Below are 19379 nucleotides of genomic sequence, written 5' to 3'. Positions count from 1 at the left end.
GTGCTGGGAAGGCTGCAGGCATATCCCCCCCCCCCCCCCGGTGTGATTTGTGGTGGCTGGTTTTGGTTGACACTTTGGTGCGGCTAAGGAGGCAGGCGGGCAGCCTTGCCTCTGTGGCTCCCCAGGAGCGGACTGCAGTGGATTGGGCCGTTCATTCACCCCATAAATGGATTTGCTGAGCACCTAGGAAGTGACAGGCTGTGTTTGGGGTGCAAGAGGAGAAGGCTGCAGGCCCTGCTTTCTGGATGCTTGATCTCCTGTGGGGGGACCTTAAATGCAGAGCAGATAAGTCCAGTGATGTCAGAGGTGATGTTTTCTAGGGTGTCGATGAAAGGGAAATGTGACCGCGTGGCACAGCCTTAGAAACAGGCCAGTCAGGGAGGCCCCCTCTGACCAGGGGCCTTGGTGTTTCTAAGGCGGGAACCGGGGTGGTTTTGTCTGTCTTGCTTTTTTTTTTTTTTTTAAGATTTTATTTATTTATTTGACAGAGACACAGTGAGAGAGGGAACACAAGCAGGGGGAGATGGGAGAGGGAGAAGCAGGCTTCCTGTGGAGCAGAGAGCCCGATGCAGGGCTCGATCCCAGGACCCTGGGATCATGACCTGAGCTGAAGGCAGACGCTTAACGACTGAGCCACCCAGGCGCCCCTCTGTCTTGCTCTTTTAACGATAGCAGCAAACAGGCTCCAAGGCCCGGTGGTTCAAGTTCATTGTCAGGTTGGCCGTTAGGGAGCTGGTGGTGGGGGGAGGGGTAGGGTGGGCTTGTTAATGATTTTCGCAGTGACCTAAAAGTTCATAGTGGCCCTTTCTGGAGAATGTTGTGAGAGACAACCCTAAAGGTATTTATTAATCTGACTCCAGCAGCACCAACGGTTTCCCGAAAACAAATAAGGCGTTCAGCCAAGTCCGGCTCTGGCCCCGTGGTTGTCGCTGGGTGGCTGATTAGGTGGCTGTCCCTGCTGCCGAGGTCTGTGCGCCTGTCTGCTTTCAGGTTCTCGGATGTCCCTCCATGGCCCTCAGATAAAGATAGAGCGTGTGAGGGGGGGTGCCTAGGTGGCTGGGTTGGTTCAGCGTCCGACTCTTGGTTTCGGCTCGGGTCATGGTCTCGCAGTCGTGGGATCGAGCCCCACTTTGGGCTCCATGCTCATTGTGGAATCTGCTTCAGATTATCTCTCCCTCAGCCCCTCCTTACTCACATTCTCTCTCTTTCTCACATAAATAAAATCTTTTAAAAAAAGAGCATTTGGGAAGATGTCCCCCAAATGCAAGAGTGCCCGGGTCCCAGTGCTTACCTGCATTGGTAGGGGGCTGGGCAGGCCCTGTGAGGAGCCAAGCTTTGTACCCCTTCAAGGTCTTCTCCTCCTCTGAGCCAGATCTGCTAAGAGTCTGTGAGCTTCCTGGAGTTTGACTGGAAAGGGATCAGATATTTTAAATGTACTTTTCCAGGCTAAGCAAGGACAATATTCTCTTTTCCTAGCACCCTGCCCTCCCTTGAGTAAAGCTGGAGTGGAAACGTGCCGCTGTTTCTCTGAAACAGAGATGGTCTTTGTGAAATTTAAAGTGTGTTGCCATGTTGTTCCATTTTCACTAACTGGGCCTTTGCATAAGGGCAGGGCGTTTAACGTCTTTGGGCTCAGGTTCCCCTCTTGTACTGGTACCTTTTAGAGCAGGGCTGGCCCCCTCTGAGGCTTACAGGGGCTGGGTGGGCTCGGGAAAGACCGGAGGGGCTGGGCCTGGTGCTGTGAGGCATTAGGGAGTGGTGGGGACAGTGGCGAAGTGCAGAGCACATGCTCTCTCTGGAGGGGCCACCTGCAGTGTGCCTCAGATGGAGGGGAGGATGAGGGTTGCCAGGTCTGCAGATTTTTTTTTTTTAGCAGAAGATAGGGATCTGACTTTTTTCTCTCCTTTTTTTTTTTTGAATCTTCTGAGAGTTGAATTTTAAATATTGGCGCATAGTTGAATGGGGGGGAGTAACACCCTAAGGACCAAGTAAACAAGCCCCCCTTGACCTCCAGTTTGTAACCTCTGCTCCAGAGGGTCATGAAGCTCTGGGCCGGGGGTGACCAAGGGTAGTGTCAGCTGTAATAAGAGTGACTCGAGGTTAGTGGCTGCTCACACCGTCAGTTCTGAGGGAGACTGGTGTGTGTCTGTGCTGTGTGGTGTGTGAGCCCTCCTTGGCCTTTGGGGCTCACAGCAACCCTGAGGCCTCCCTTCCTACACTGGCTACACTGGGAGCAGATGTCTTGCCAGACCGGCTGATCTGCTGCCCTCGCTGGGTGACCACAGGAGGCCACCAGGTGGTACTTGCAGGATTTGGGGTCAGATGGGTTAAGGTCAAACTGTTCCAATAAGGTCTCCGAAGCTGGTGCAAGTCTTTGGTGCTTTTCAACATGCCTGTTCCTGGTTGCGGGGGAAGGGGGCAATTTTACCGAAAGACTTGGAAGGAAAAAGTTACACTAAAGCAAATGGAGGTATATGCATCAACATTCAAAATTCACCTGCATCTTTAAGACAAAACACTGGATGTTAAAGAAATTTTGGACTTGGAGCAAAGAAGTAAGCCATTACCACGTAGGAGCTTCTTAAGGTAGAAGAGGTCTCAGCAGCTCCAAATTCAGGGAAAGAATGCGTCAGTACCCTCAGGAAATAATTGAATGCGGCCTTCCATCCCCATTCACGCTTGTTGGGCTGATCAGTCATAGAGTCAGTGGGACACCTTCTCATTCTTGACATTTGCAAGTGTGTGCATACTCTGTGAAAAACCCAAGGGAAGAAGCCTTTCCTTGGAGGTCCAGGCCAGAGGGAGGCTGTGGAGAATCTAAGTTGGAGACTCTGGGCTGAAACACCCTTCTCCCTCATCCTGGTTGGCCTCAAGGGCTATAACATCAGTCATTGGGCCATAAGCTTCTCGGAGGAGGTTTGCAAACAAGGGAACATGAGAAAAAAAGCCATGTTCTTCCAAGGAGGCCCATAGAAACAATTTGTTGTCGTTTGGAAAGGCAGCCCAGATGCAGAGCACCAGTACTGAGGAGACTGAGGCTCTGGTTTTAATTCCTAATTTGGGTCACCTGATTCTATTTTTATATGTTACCCCAGGCTATTCTCCCAGCCTGGGCACATACATCATATTCAGTTGATTTACCTTCTTTGAGAAGCCCCCTTCCACCAGTGAGTCTGTGAAAAATCATTCTCTGTACTAGAAACAGCTCACACTCGAGGGTTGGTTTCCCATTCGTCTTTGTACCCAAAGGTTAGCATTGTGGAGACTGACCCTGAAGCCCCACCTGGCCACTACCTTTTTCCAGAGTGACCCACACAGAGGTCCATGTCCAAAGAGCAGCTCATTGATTTGTTGCCAATCCTAAATCTCAAATTGCCAAGTCAAGAGGGAAGAGAAGTGGCAAATCAATATATAGAGGTGGAAAAATCAAGTTGGTCTATTTGGAGGCTCTACAGATATTTGGGCAAGGGTGTAAGTTGTTATATTTAAGTTGAATCCACTCTGTTGCAGAGAACCAGTCCCTCCCAACCCCCGCCATTGCTTCTAGAGAGTGGTCTTTACTGCCATTTGTTCTTACATCAACTGAAATTTGCTGAGCCCCCACCATGTGGAAAAGACGATGCCAATTTCCGGGAGAAAGAGAAAGAAATAGAAGGCAAAGGTCTTGTTCTCCATTGTAACTTCTGTATCCTTTGTTAGACATGGGCCACAGTTTGTTTCTGAGCTTCCTGGCAGGCAGTATGAAGACGGGACTGTGACTCGGAACACATTTCATACCTGTTGGTTCAGACAAAGGCAAACCAGTTGCAAAGAAGAAGCTTTTCCCAGTTTCTTTCCTCGTGTCCTTGTGGACATTATCAGCTAGTGAATCAGTCACCTTCTCAGAAACATCTCTGTGGTGCAGATTTTACAAGCGGCAGATTGTGATTGTGGTGTGTGATAAAATCAATTCATGGCGTTGCTGTGGTATTATAAAAAATAAATATTTGGGGGTGCCTGGCCGGCTCAGTTGGTAGAGTGTGGGACTCAATCTCGGGGTTGTGAGTTGAAGCCCCACGTTGGGCATAGAGCCTAATTAAAAATAAATAAAGACGCTATGCCTGGTTCCTGGCACAGAGCTCCTAGAACCCTTGGAATCTCCTGTCTTCTGTATGCTAATGGGGGGACAGGGCCTTCAAAATGGGGCTTTTAACCAGAAAGACCAAACGTGGTGAGAGGATTAGAACTTACAGAGCCACCCCTGGACTTCCGGGGAGGGGAAGGGGGCTGAAGATTGAGTTCAGTTGGCAATGGCCAATATTTAATCAATTGTGCCTACATAATGAAATAGTGAAACCTCCATATAACACCCCACAATGAGGTTTGGGAGGTTCCAGGATGGTGAACACATCGAGGTGCTGGGGGCGGGGGATGATGTGCCTGGAGAGAACATGGAAGCTCTTTACCCCTCCTTGGCCTGTGGATCTATTCCATCTGACTGTTCTTAAGTTGTGTCCTTTAAAATAAACCACAGTAAATGTAAGTAAAGTGTTCTCCTGAGTTTTCTGAGTCATTCTGGCAAATTATCATAGAAGGGTGTTGGGGGAACCCTTGATTTGTAGCTGGTTGGTCACAAATACAGGTGCCCCCCCCCCCAGCCTTGTGACTGGCACTTGACGTGGGGGCAGTCTTGGGGTACTGAGCCTTTAATCTGTAGGAATTGAGTTGAATTGAATTGCTGGACACCCAGTTGGTGTCAGAGAATCAGAATTGGAGAGTTGCATATATTACTCTTAAAAAAATACGCTATTAGAGTAGAATAAAATATATTGGCATATATTGTATGTGTGGCAAAGTTTGGTTTGTGTGACTTTTGTTTTAGGGGTATGTATGTGTATGTGTATACTGTGTTGTGATATAAAATGAACTTCTTCGGGCGCCTGGGTGGCTCAGATGGTTAAGCGTCTGCCTTCGGCTCAGGTCATGATCTCAGGGTCCTGGGATCGAGCCCCGCATCGGGTTCCTTGCTTGGCGGGGAGCCTGCTTCTCCCTCTCCCTCTACTGTTCCCCCTGCTTGTGCTCTCTCACTCTCTCTGTCAAATAAATAAATAAAATCTTTAAAAAAAGTAAAAATAAAATGAACTTCTTATGGGTAATCATGCTTTCGCCCCTCCCCACCAAAATCCAAACCAATGATATTCACCAGACTGAGCTTCGAATATCTCATTGCCCTGCTGGGAAGCCCAGATGTGCATGTGTGAAGATGTACCGAGTAGTTAAAGGGCCAGTGTCGTCCTATTTGCAGCCAGGGTCAAGCATGGCTTTTTCTGAGGAGGCGTGGCATAAGCTTGTGGGTCAAGGAAAAGGATTTCAGTGATGGGCAGAGGAGAGAAAGAAGGGGGAGAATACATATAAACACATCATGGAGAGAAATTGATGAGCTCAAATATGTGGCAAGGTAAGGAGAGCCCCAGTGCAGAGGACAGACTGTAGGGGAAGTGGTTTAGCATTTTACTTTCTGGGGGAAAGGTGAACAGGCGGTGAGCAAAAGCGAGCCTGTGACAGGTGGCTGGATTTTCATCAGCTGGTGCGGGGAAGGTGATCATGTACCATTTCTTCCCCTGGTTAGAGCTCTTGGCTGATGAACCTCAGGTGTCCTCATTCATGAAAGGAGGAAGTTCTAGTAGCTGGTCCGAGGAATGACTGAGGACTTGCCGGGATGGTTCATGGGCATGTGCCCCCCAAGGCCTGGCTCAGTACTTGGTTATTATTGCCAGTGTTACTTTTGCAATGATTCCTAATCCATAAAATGAGGGAGCACCTGTAAAGTCTTCCAGCAGGTGTCCAAAATTCTGCTTTGAGGACTTGGGTGAAGTTCATGCCTTCATACTGCTTAACACCATTCCATTCTAGGGATATATCTCATTTTACTTATCCAATTTGCCAGTTAATGGATATCTGGGTTTTCCCCACTTTTTGCCTATTATGAGTAATGCTACTGTAAACATCACATACACCTTTGTTGGGATATAAATTTTCATTTCTGTCACAGATTCCTAGGAGTGGGCTACTCAGTTGTATGATAAGTTTATGTGTAACATTTTTATTGATTTTTTTAAAAAAGATTTATTAGAGAGAGAGAGAGAGCAAGTGGTGGGAGGGGCAGAGGGAGAGGGAGAGGGAGAATCCTCAAGCAGACTCCCCACTGAGCACAGAGTCCAACTCAGGGCTCAGTCTCATGACCCTCAGATCATGACCTGAGCCAAAATCAAGAGGCACCCAGGTGCCCTGGATATTTAGCATTTTTAGAAACTACCCAGCTGTTTTCCAAAATGCTGTGTAATTTACATTCATTCAGCAGTGTGTGAGGAGAGTTCCAGTTTCTCTACATCCTCCCCAACGCTTGTTACTGTTTCTTTTTTATTATAGCCAGTCTAGTTGTGTATTGGTATCTCATTATGCTTTTAATTTGTATTTCCTTATATTGAGTCAAGACATACCTTTTTGTGTGCTTATTAGACATTCATATATATTCTTTAGTAAAATGTCTATTCAAGTCTTTGTCCATTTCATGAATTCAGAAAGTTGCAGGATACACAATCAATATAAGGAATCTGTCTTATTTCTATACCAATAACAAATTACCAGAAAGAGAAATTAAAATAATTCCATTTACAATTGCATCAAAAATAATAAAATACCTAAGAATAAATTTAACAAGAGAGATGAAAGACCTGTACACTGGAAACTATGACACTGATGAAAGACATTGAAGGCACAAATAAATGGAAAGATATCCCATGCTCATGGATCGGAAGAATTAACATTGTTCAAATGTCCATACAGCCAAAGCAGTCTACAAATTCAGTGCAATCCCTATCAAAATTCCAATGGCACTTTTCAAAAATAGATAAAACAATTCTAAAATTTCCATGGAACCACACAAGAGTCTGAATAGTCAAAGCAATCTTGAGAAAGAACAAAGCTGGAGGTATCACGCTTTCTGATTTCAAACTATATAACAAGCTATAGTAATCAAAACAGTGTGGTATTGGCATAAAAACAGACACATAGATGAGTGAAACAGAATAGAGAGAACAGAAATAAACCCATGCATATATGGTCAAATCACTTAATACAAAGGAGCCAAGAATATACAGTGGAGAGAGGATAGCGTCTTAGTGATGGGGAAACTGGACAGCCATGTATAAAAGATGAAACTGGGCCACTGTCTTACATGACACACAAAAATTAACTCAAAATAGGTTAAAGACTTGAATATGAGACCCGAAACCATAAAAGTCCTAGAAGGAAACACAGGGGGTAAGCCCCTGGACATGGTGATGATTTTTTGGATTTGACACCAAAAGCAAAACCAACAAAAGCAAAAAAATAAACACGTGGGACTACAGCAAACTGCAAAACTGCACAGCGAGGACCATCAACAAAATGAAAAGGCAGTGGGAGAAAATATTTGTAAATCATCTATCTGATGAGGGTTTCATATCAAAATACATAAAGAACTCGTACAATTCAATAACACAAAAATAATCTGATTTAAAAACGGGCAGAGGGGCACCTGGGTGGCTCAGTTGGTTGGGCGACTGCCTTCGGCTCAGATTATGATCCTGGAGTCCCGGGATCGAGTCCCGCATCGGGCTCCCTGCTTGGTGGGGAGTCTGCTTCTCCCTCTGACCCTAACCCCTCTCATTCTCTCTCTCAAATAAATAAATAAATAAAATCTTTTTTAAAAAAATAAAAAACGGGCAGAGGATCTGAATAGACATTTTTCCAAAGAAGACAAAAGATGGCCAATAGACACATGAAAAGATGCTCAACATCACTCATCAAGTGGGAACGGCACATCAAAACCACAGTGAGACCTGAACCTGTGACCATGGCTATTATCAAAAAGAGAAGAAATAATAAGTGTTGGTGAGAACATGGAGAAAAGGGAACCCTCGTGCACTGTTGGTGGGGAATGTAAATTGGTGCAGCTACTATGGAAAACAGTATGCAGTTCCCTTAAAAAAGCTAAAATTAGAACTACCATGTGATCCAGCAATTCCACTTCTGGGTCCTTATTTGAGGAAAACAAAAACGCTCACTCGAAAAGTTATATACACCCCCATGTTCATTGAAGTATTATTTACAATGGCCAAGATATGGAAAACAACCTAAGCTGCATCCATGGATGAATGTGTGATAAAGAAGATGCGGTGTATATATACCATGTAATGTTATTTGGCCATAAAGAAGCATGAAGTCTTGCCATTTGTGACAACATGCATGGACCTCGAGGGCATTGTGTTAAGTGATAATAAGTCAGAAAAAGAAATACCGTATGATCCCATTTATATGTAGAATCTTTATTTAAAAAAAAAAAAAGCTCATCGATACAGAGAACAAATGGATGCTTGTCAGAGTTGGGGCTTGGAAGATGGGTAAAGGGGGGTCAAGAGGCACAAACTTTCAGTTACAAAATAAACAAGTCGTGGGGATTTAATGTATTCCATAGTGACTATAGTTAATAATAGCGTATGGCATATTTTAAAGTTGCTAAGAGAGTAAGTCTTAAAAGGTCTTATCGCAAGAAAAAATTCTGTAACTATGGTGGTGACTGTTAACTAGATTTATAGTGCTGATCATTTTGCAATATATATAAATATGGAATTATTATGTTTTATACCTGAAACTAATATAATGTGTGTCAGTTACATCTCAATTTAAAAAAAAATCTTTTGCCTGTTAAAAATTGTATGTCTTTTTATTATTTAATCAGCAGAACTCTTTATATATTCTAGATACAAAGTCTCTATCAGATATATAATTTGCAAATATTTTTCTCCCAGGCTGTGGCTTGTGTTTTCTTTCTTTCTTTTTTTTTTTTTCTTTTATGGTGTCTTCTGAATCACAGAAGTTTTTACATTTGACAGAATCCAATTCGATTTTTCTTTCATGGATTGTGCTTTTGGTGTATAGTGAAGAACACTTTGTCCAGCCCAAGATCGTAAAGATTTTCTTCTGTATTTTCTTCTAGAAGTGGTAGAGTTTTAGCTCTTATATTGAAGTCTCTGATCCATTTTTTTTTAAAGATTTTATTTATTCATATGAGAAAGAGAGCACCAGCGGGGCGGGGAGGAGGGGCAGAGGGAGTGGGAGAAGCAGATTCCCCGGTGAGCAGGGAGCTGGACACGGAGCTCCATTCCAGGATCCTGAGATCATGACCTGAGCCAAAGGCAGATGCTCAACAGACTGAGCCACCAGGCGCCCCGTCTCTGATCCATTTTGACTTAATATTTATGTATGGGATGAGATTTAGATTGAGGTTTTTTGCTGATTGTGCAGAAAAGAGTTAATCAAAGCAGACCTGAGAGAGCTATCCTTAGAAAGCCTGCTTGCAAGGTTGGCCCTTGGCTGGTGTCTGGAAACTTAATTTCAGGATCGTTTCCACCATTTCCAGAACTGATAAGAGGGGCTCACTGTGCCTGAACTGTTTGCACAAACAGTGTGGTTTATGCTGAGTACCTGCTTTCCCTCTGGGAGTCTGGAATTTTGGAACATGCTAGAGACAAGTGCCTACCTGACCAGTTCCCAGTAAAAACCTAGACCACCATGGCTCGAATGAGCTTCCTGAGTAGAGAGCATTTTACATGTGTTGTCAGAACACTGTTGGAGGAGTTCAGCACATCCCATGTGACTCTCCTGGGAAAGAGGACCCTTTGCGGCCTGTGCCTGGTTTCCTCCAGACCTCACCCCATGTACCTTTCCCTTTTGCTGTAGTAAATCAGAGCCATGAGTACAACTATGTTATGAGTCCTGTGAGTCCTCCAAGTAGATCACGGAATGTGGTGGTGATCTTGGGGACACTGTTGAAAAGACTGTCTTTCCTCCCTTGAAATGTCTTGTCACCTTTGTCAGAAGCAATTGACTGTAAATGTAAGGATTTATTTCTGGATTCTGTTCTGTTCCATTGCCTATCCTTATGTCCGTACTACATTATCTTGATTGCTGTGGATTTATAGTAAGTTTTAAAATCCGATAGCATAAATCCTCCAACTTTGTTCTTTTTCAAAATTATTTGGCTTCTAGATCCTTTGCATTTCCATATAAATTTTAGGATCAATTTGTCAATTTCTACTAAAAAGTTCAGTGGGATTTTGACTGGAACTGCATTGAATTGATCAATTAGGGAGAATTGACACCTTAACAATAGTGAATCGTTTAATGTGTAAACACGGACTGTCTCTCTGTTTAATATGCAGTGTTTTGTAGTTTTCAGTGTACAAGTCTAATGCTTCTTTTGTTAAATTTATTTCAAAATATTTTACTCTTTTTGATGCTGTTGTGAGTGAAATTGTTTTCTTAATTTCGTCTTAAGAGTGCTCATTGCTGGTAGTGGAGATAAAATTGATTTTTGTGGATTGAATTGTATCCTGTGACCTTGCTGAATGTATTAGTTCTAGTGAATGTGAATGCCTTGGGATTTTCTACATACGAGATTATGTCATCTATGAATAAAGACAGTTTTACTTCTTCCTTTCCAGTCCAGATGCCTTTAATTTCTTTGTTTACCTATTGCCACTGGTTTGAAGTTCTAGTACAGTAGTGATTAGAAGTGGCAAAAATGGGGCGCATGGGTGGCTCAGTTGGTTAAGCGACTGCTTTCGGCTCAGGTCATGATCCTGGAGTCCTGGGATCGAGTCCTGCATCGGGCTCCCTGCTCAGCAGGGAGTCTGCTTCTCCCTCTGACCCTCTTCCCTCTCATGCTCTCTCTCATTCTCTCTCTCTCAAATAAATAAATAAAATCTTTAAAAAAAAAAAAAGAAGTGGCAAAAATGGATGTCTTTGCCTTGTTCCTGATCATAATGGAGAAGCATGTCTTTCACCACTAGTATGATGTTAGCTTTGGGTTTTTTTTTTATTAAAGATTTTATTTATTTATTCATGAGCGAGAGAGAGAGAGAGAGAGGCAGAGGGAGAAGCAGGCTCCCAAGGAGCAGGGAGCCCAATGCGGGACTCGATCCCAGGACTCTGGGATCACAACCCGAGCCAAAGGCAGACGCTTAACCATCTGAGCCACCCAGGTGCCCAGCTTTGGGTTTTCGTAGATGCTTTTTATGGAGTTTTGTAAATTCTCTTCTGTTCCTAGTTTATTGAGAATTTTTATCATGAATCTGTGTTGGACTTTTTTTGTATCTATTGAGAGGACCATGTGGTTTTTATCCTATATCCTATTAATATAGTATGTTACAGTAATTGATTTTCAGATATTAAACCAACCTTGCAATCCTGGGATAAGTCCCACTTGGTTGTGGTATATAATCCTTGTTAAATGTTGCTGGGTTTGGCTTGCTAATATTTTGTTGAGGATTTTTGCATACATATTCATGAAAGATGTCGGTTTATTGTTTTGCTTTCTTGTGATGTCTTCCTCTGGTCTGGGTCAGGGTAAGACTAGACCTCATAAAATGAGCTGAGGAGCATTACCTCCTCCTCTGTTTTCTTACCCATTTCCTTTCCAGGGATAATTTACGGTCTTTTTGGGTGGCTGGGAGCAGTTCTCTTTTCTCTTCTCAAAGCTAATTCTTTGCAGGGGTGTCTTTTTTTTTTTTTTTTTTAAGATTTTATTTATTTATTTGACAGAGAGAGACACAGCGAGAGAGGGAACACAAGCAGGGGGAGTGGGAGAGGGAGAAGCAGGCTTCCCGCCGAGCAGGGAGCCCCATGTGGGGCTTGATCCCAGGACCCTGGGATCATGACCTGAGCTGAAGGCAGATGCTTAACAACTGAGCCACCCAGGTGCCCCATTTGCAGGGGTGTCTTAAGATTCATGTCTGGCAGCTCAGTTTATCAGCTACATCCGAGGTCCATTTACTGGCAGGAGTGGCTCAAGAGAGGCCAGGTGCATCTCGGAGACATCTTACCTGGTCACATCTGGCCCTCACATCCGCAACTGAACCCTCAGAACTTCCTTATGGGGCCTGGGAGGTTTGCTCCCTTGGCAGCTGGGCAGCTTGGCTGAAGGCACTTTTCCCCCCTTCTCTTCTAACAGAGTAGCTACGAACCAGAAGGTACGGGAGCAGGTGCGCCTGGAACTGAGCTTCGTGAACTCAGACCTGCAGATGCTCAAGGAAGAGCTGGAGGGGCTCAACATCTCAGTGGGAGTCTACCAGAGCACAGAGTAAGTGGGGGCAATGCTTCTTCTAGTTACTTTCTGAGCCTCAAAACGTGCCATATCAGGGGATGGTGCTCAGATAGACCTGAGGATGTGGCCAACCCCGCTTTGGGAAGAGAGGGATTGTCAGGTTGAGGATTGAGCATGGTGCAAGAGTCAAGGGATGAACAGATGACGTTTGTTGGAAATACCTGGGGAGTTGGACAAAAAGGTATCCAATTGTCCTCGGACCCTTGCGACATAGTTTTAGGGAAGAGCTGTGTGACTGGGTCCAGGTGAAGAGACGGCATCTCTCACATGGCTGTATCATAAAGATGCCCTGCACGCACCCTTGTGGTTGGATTGGAGAGCCAGCCTGCCAGGTGGGGGCCCACATTGCCCTCCCTTCTTCCTATCAGCCTCATCACCATGCACAGGGCCTGACTGGGTCATCCAGAATTCTGGATAGGACGCAAAAACACATAAACTGCTCGTCAGGGATCGTTTACATCAAATATTAAGGGGACCCATGCGAGTTTCCTGAGGAGACACTTCAGAAACGTGCCCCAGTAAATCTTTGAGAGACAAATGTCGTAATTCAGAAGCCTCCCCTAGGGAGTGTTTGTGGGAGGCACGGTATTGAGGCGGGGCCTTCAGAAAAGCTCAGAAAGCCTCCCCAGGGTGAGCTACCTTTGAAAGACAAGTCCATCTTTACGGAGAAATAACTTTGAGAAGCTCTGTGTGGGGAAGTGAGCCTTCTCAAAAGGTACGTGAGTGCCAGGGGAGACTCAGTCAGTAACCAGTCCTGTGGATTCACAAAAGGATGACGTTTGGGAACCCTGAGTCACCTCTGGAGTGTGCTTTTCCTGATCGTCTCCAAGTCTCTGTGTGGCGCGTGGGTGTTTTTTAAGGCCTGAGGGAAAGCGTTAGTGTATGAAACCTCTGCTCTTCCTTCTGTGACATCAATGTGTCCTGGCTCGCTCACCTTTGGGCTCCCAGTGTGGTTCTGAACACCTAATCAGAACCCCAAATATCCGCTGTGGTATTAAATTCTAGCGTCCTGCCCAAAGGTCGAAGTTCTTTGAGTAAGCGAGGCAGGGCCCAACTTTGCTGGTGAATGGAGGATGTTTCATATTCCCACTTGCCGCCCTGGAGTGCGGGGAGGTCCGTCGTGAGGGCAGCCTGCAGAGACAGGCACGAATGCTCCTCTGCGATTACAGAGTGGCTCTCGGTGGCCGGGCAGTCAGTCCCCTGTGCCATCGGGAAGAGTGGGGAGAGAGATGTGCAGGTTCATAATGACTCCTTGGGGTCGCCTCCGCCCCCTTCCTGTTTTCAAAGCAGATTGTTTCTTTTTAAGCACAGTTGATCTTTAAACATTCCTGCGAGGCAGGCCAAGAAGAAACGGTCTGGCTGGGCAGATGAGAAAACACGAGGCTGGAGGTCATGGAGGGAGTTCACGTTAGTGCAAGGTTGGGGCTGGGGTGCCCTGGCTGCTCTCCACAGTCCCGGGGAGAACAGGCCTTGTCTGCAGCCCCAGTGGGGTGAGGGCAGGAGGGTGCTGGGGGGCCCAGAGGAGAGACGCATGGTCCATGCTCTCCCCCTTCCAGTAGGGTCCAGCTTTCCCTGCAGGCTTTGGGGAAGCCACGCACCCCCACGGTTGGAGCTCGCCTGCTTTTAGCGCAGCCCGTGGTTTTCTCTTGGCCACAGAGACAGTTTCAGCTTACAGCTGCATTGTCCAGCCACCCTGCTCAGCATTCCTGGCCTTCTCCCCAGCTGGGCTGAGCGGCCCCAGGAGGTCTCCTGTTACAGGTCAGGGAGCTAAATCTCTGTTTGCAAAACATAGTCCGAGCCCCCTTTACTCCCTGTTGGCCCTGCCCCTGTCCCTAAGAATGTAGGCTCAGGGCATACTTCCAGGGTGACCTGTGGGGGAATTGAGTGGTCAGTTGGTTGGGGGGGAGCCACGTGGGGAGCAAGTAGCCGGCCAGGGCATGACGGGTGGAGCTAGGTGCATTTAGGTGTCCAAAGGGGCCCCGGCCCTCAAGGCCTTCCCCGTGCAGGTGATGGGACACAGAGGGGGATACACCCCATCAGAGGAGGGCCCCAAGAGCCCAGGATTGGAGGGCCGCAGGAGAGGTAGGACCTGCCCTGGTGAGGAATGGGGGAGGAGGGTGGGGGATGGGCGCTGATGAAGGAGGTCCACTGGCAGGGTGGGTGTGCCCAGGTCGGGGAGCAGTGCACACCCCAGGCCCAGACCCTGGGGCACAGGAAGTCCTCAGCATAGTTACTCAAAGAAGGGTGGAGATCGGGACCTAGGTCAAGGTGGTAGGCCCTCATGTGTTAGGCTGCATAGTCCAGAAGTCACAGGGTGCTAGGATTGGGCTTAGAACAGAGACAGGCACATAACCAGAGTCCTCTTTATGGAACATGAAGTAGAGTTTGTGGGACTGGGGTCTGGAGGTCGGGGGGCCCTGAGCTGGGCTGCTGGGCGCAGAGTGGCCGGGATCCTGATGTTCATTACCTTGCGGTGTTCCTTATAGGGAGGCATTTACAGTCCCGCTGATTCCGCTTGGCCTGAAGGAAACCAAGGATGTTGACTTCTCTGTCGTTCTCAAGGTAAATCTCAAAGCAATGGACACTAGACTCACTGTTTAAAAAGACAAACTAGGAATTGTGTGTCCCTTGCAAGTGGCCTTAGGCTCAGTGGGCCGAGTGTTAGTTGATTTCAAATAAATAAATGAAATCTTAAAAATAAATAAATAAAAATAAAAAAATAACAGCTTTTTTTTTTTTTTTTTAGGATTTCATTTATTTATTTGAGAGAGAAGAGAGCAAGCATGAGCGAGAGCATGAGCAGGGGTGTGGGTCAGAGGCAGAGGGAGAGGCAGACTCCCTGCCGAGCAGGGAGCCTGATGCGGGGCTCGATCCCAGGACCCTGGGATCATGACCTGAGGCAAAGGCAGACACTTAACCGGCTGAGCCACCCAGGTGCCCCCCAAATAACAGCTTTTTACAGTATCTGGCCTCCTTAACTGTGGGGGTCCCTGGTAAGCAGCTGCTACCTGTAGGCCCACCTGTGCCTGTAGGCTGGATGCTGACGATGTCACAGGCGCTGCATTCTAGGCCTGTAGTTCAGTGGGGGGTTCAGGTGGGAATTGGAACAGGTGCTTTGGTGCAGGGCCCCAGAGAGACCTCACCCCCGCTCCAGGGCCAGGAGAGGTCTCCCTGTGCCTGGGATGCCCTCCCCTTCCACCTCTCCCCAGCCCCGTCATTCTGAGTTTTAACAAATCACCTCCAACATCCATTTAGGAGGAGAAAGGGGACATGGGGTGGGAGGTAGCGCTGGACTCTGAGCCCCCCAGCACAGGCGTGGAACCCCAGGGTCTTGAAAAATGCTTCCTTCCAGGTATTAGGTTTCTTTGCATAGCAACCCTGTCAGTTGACTCATCTTGGACTACTTTTCGTTTAGAGAAGAAAAAAATTACCCCATGCAGGTTGGGCACTATAAAATCAGTCCTTTTAAAAGGAATCAGTTCGTACTTTCAAAGCTGCTACACTTGACCTCCATCTGGAGCAGAGACCGTAAGTCTGTTGACCGAAGCTCTTTCACTCGGGGCCTTTTTGACTGCTGCCTTGTTTACATCCAGGTCCTGGTCCCTGTCAATTTGGGGTTTTTTTTGAGTTTGAGAAGGGACATTGATAGTGTCACAGGACTCGGGATTACATGAGATTTGATTTTCTGGGTAGAAAACAACCCAGGAGCTGCAAGCTTTGTGCTGATTATTTCCAGGCTGCCTGAACTTACAGATGTCTATGAGACTCAAGACAGTCCTTGCGTATGTGGAAACGTCTTTAGGGGCTTTTGTAGAGTGGTTTCTTTTTCTTTTCTTTTCTTTTTTTTTTTTAAAGATTTTATTTGTCAGAGAGAGAGAGCACGAGTAGGGGGAGCAGCAGGCTGAGGGAGAGGCAGACTCCCCGCTGAGCAGGGAGCCCAACACGGGGCTCAATCCCAGGACCCCGAGATCATGACCTGAGCCAAAGGCAGACGCTTAACCAACTGTGAGCCAGCTGGGCGCCCCTGTGGAGTGGTTTCTTTACGATTCCGTTTGTTGCTTGGTGCCAGGGCTGCAAGAGTGCATGCGTGTTAGAGGGAGACTTGGAGCAGCTTGGAGATTTCATGAGCATCTGTAAGGATCCAAACGTGTCATGTGCTGGATTCCACATTAAACTCAGTGGAAAAAAAAAAAAATCACATGTTGCGGGCACGGCCAAGTGCTGTTCAGCTGAGCCTTCCAACCATGTCATTTTAGCCTAAAAGGGACTCTTCAAATGTCAGTCATACAAAAATGAGAACATCTGGGGACGTTCTGTTTTCTCCTTCCCACGTTGTGTGCTGGAGAGTCCCAGGCAGGTGCTCCAGAGAACTCGGCCAGCTTAGTGAGGACAGCTCCAAGTGCGGCTTGTCTAGCGCCTCCCTGTGCATCCGTGTGACACTTTGTGGTCAGTAAAGCTTCACGCTGTGCTTTTTCATTAAAAGGTACCATCAAGGGGCGCCTGGGTGGCTCAGTCAGTTAAGCGTCTGCCTTCAGCTCAGGTCATGATCTCGGGGTCCTGGGATCGAGCCCTGCTTTGTGCTCCCTGCTCAGCAGGGAGTCTGCTCCCCGCCCCCTCCATTCTTTCCCACATGCTCGCTCGCTCTCTCTCTCTCTCTCTCTTTCTCATCTTTTCAAAAAAAGGCACCATCAAAATAAATTCCCTTTCCAGAGAATTCAAGTTGGTTGGGTAGGTTTTTTATTTTTTGGCCTTCAAAGACAGCTTTATTTATTTATTTATTTTGATTAAGAATAAGATTGTAAAACATTCGGAAAAATACCAACACGTGGAAAGATCCCTCCCAGCCCCACCATCCATCCCTCCTGAGCTCAGTAACCTGCTCAGCACTTAATCTTTTGACACTGGGGCTCTTCCTCTAATCAGGGACCTGACTCATGAGGGTGTGTAACTCATCCCTTGCCCTCTGTTAGCGCTTGAGTGGTATCTGCTGGCGGTAGGTGCTGAACAGGGTAGCTGTTAATCTCATTCTTTCGGCAGCTTCCCAATGCTTGTTGTCGTCCGTGGCCCACCACTGAGCATCTGCACACTTCACCCAGTGTTCTCTTTGGATAAATTTCTAGATGTGGATTTGGTAGGTGGGAGATATGTATGACCTACTTACCCACCAGAAGGGGTCCTGCCTTCATTCCTACCCGCTGTGTGTGACCGCCTGTCTTCCTGCACCTTATGTTATGCTGGCTGTCATTCACCATTTGGACTTTTTTATGGGATCTTTTTGATTTTTGTGAAATCAGGCAAACTAATAACATTACGGTTTGCATTTCTCTGATCAGTACTAGAGTTGGATACATTCTTGTGTATGTTTCTTTGCCCTTTACTGCTTTCGCTTGATTTCAGAATGACTGTTTCTGCCCTTCGTCTGCTTTTCCACAGTTTTGCTGTTATTTCTTATAAGAGTTCTTTTACATGTGAAGGATATTAACCCTTGGTTCCTTGGTTATATATATTGCAGATATTTCTCTCAGTACATTCTCTCCTTAATTTAACTTGTTATACAAGCAATAACCAGTTTAAAAAGTATAATATATCTATTTTTGCCACTAAGATTTTATGTTGTTGAATTTACTAGTCCCTCCCTTTACAGTTCTGCCTCAATGTTCAGAAAGGCACCGTGCATGCCAAGATGGCATAAATATTTTGCTATTATTTCTCCCAACTGTCTTGTTTCAAATGTTTTTGCATCAAATCTTTAATTTATCTGGCGTTCGTTTTGGGGGTAAAATATGAGGTATAGGGCTATAATCTTTTATTTTCACCAAATGGGTAGCCAGTTTCGCCTGAACTCTATGTAAAGGAGCCATCTGTGGTGCTGATGGTGTCCGTTTCCCTCTGTGACTGCCTCCCCCCATCCCCCGCATCTACCCTCGTCCATCCTGCTCTGTGCCAGGGATGCCACAACAGGCTGGAGGAGCTAGGAGGACAGGGACATTTACTCTCCAGGCTGCTCAGCTGGCTTCCTTTTGTATTCCTGGAGGGGAGGGCCTGGTGACTTTGGGTGCCTACCTCAGGTAGCCATCTCTCCGCGTTTTCAAAGTTCCTTCTCCTTTTTGACCCTTTAGCTCTGGGGTCCTAATGGCCCCGAAGGTTCTGCACCATCTCTGTGGTTTCCCTTAACCCTGACCACACCACTGTATTAGTCCTTTCCTTAAATTCACATCGGGCATGCCGTGTCTGTGGGTGCCACCTTCTTCCTGTCTGGACCTGCTGGGTGCTCTGGCCTTTCCCACTTCTTTAGAATGCTGGCTTTTGTTAAGACACCTGATTCTCGAGTCTACTTCCATCTGTTTCTGAACCGTGCCTGGTTTCGTTGCCTATCCATTGGTCACTGTTTAATCCCTATGTGTTTTATTTTTTTTAATAATTTTTATTGTTATGTTAATCACCATACATTACATCATTAGTTTTTGATGTAGTGTTCCATGATTCATTGTTTGTGCATAACACCCAGTGCTCCACGCAGAATGTGCCCTCTTTAATACCCATCACCGGGCTAACCCATCCCCCCACCCCCCTCCCCTCCAGAACCCTCAGTTTGTTTTTCAGAGTCCATCGTCTCTCATGGGTCGTCTCCCCCTCCAACTTACTCCCCTTCATTAATCCCTATGTGTTTTAGTAGCACATTAGGGCAAGGCTCCTTTATGACCATGCTTTTCCAAATGTTCTTGGCTTTTCCCCCACATTTTTACTTCCATATTTTGTCAAGTTTTCCCAAAATAGTACTTTTGGGTTTTGATGGAAATTTCATTAGATTCATAGCTTATGTAGGACAAAATTGTATCTTTACCATATTGCACGTTTTCATCTATGAACATGTTTCTAATTGTTGATATGTCAACAAATAGCAAGTTTTATGCGGGGCAGGGACTGTGTCTGTCTTATTAAAAAAAAAAAAAGACTTAATGCTTCCCATTTGTAACACCTGGGTGGATTTGGAGACTATAATGCTAAGTGAGATAAGTCAATCAGAGAAACACGGAATTAAGAAAGAAAACAAAAAAAAAGAAAAAGAAAAGAAAAAAGAGACAAGCGAAATACCAGACTCTTAACCATAGATAACAAACTTCTGGTTCCCAGAGGGGAGGTTGGGGGTGGGGGCGAAACAGGTGATGGGGATTAAGAGCACACTTACCAT

At 46.2% G+C, this 19379-nt stretch overlaps 1 protein-coding gene across 1 annotated transcript in view; it reads left to right on the top strand.

The window, feature by feature from the left end:
- RHPN2 (rhophilin Rho GTPase binding protein 2) overlaps positions 1-19379 on the top strand; it is a 58664-nt gene that overhangs the window by 16158 nt on the left and 23127 nt on the right. Inside the window, exons 3-4 of the mRNA XM_027619729.2 lie at positions 12035-12163; positions 14674-14749. Of these exons, the coding sequence (XP_027475530.1) occupies positions 12035-12163; positions 14674-14749 (205 nt within the window). The remainder of the gene's footprint in view (positions 1-12034; positions 12164-14673; positions 14750-19379) is intronic.

This window comes from Zalophus californianus, chromosome 17 (genome assembly GCF_009762305.2).
Source record: "Zalophus californianus isolate mZalCal1 chromosome 17, mZalCal1.pri.v2, whole genome shotgun sequence".
Classification (NCBI taxonomy): Eukaryota; Metazoa; Chordata; class Mammalia; order Carnivora; family Otariidae; genus Zalophus; species Zalophus californianus.
Note: the sequence above shows the minus strand (reverse complement) of the source record. Positions and strands in the feature narration are given on the sequence as shown.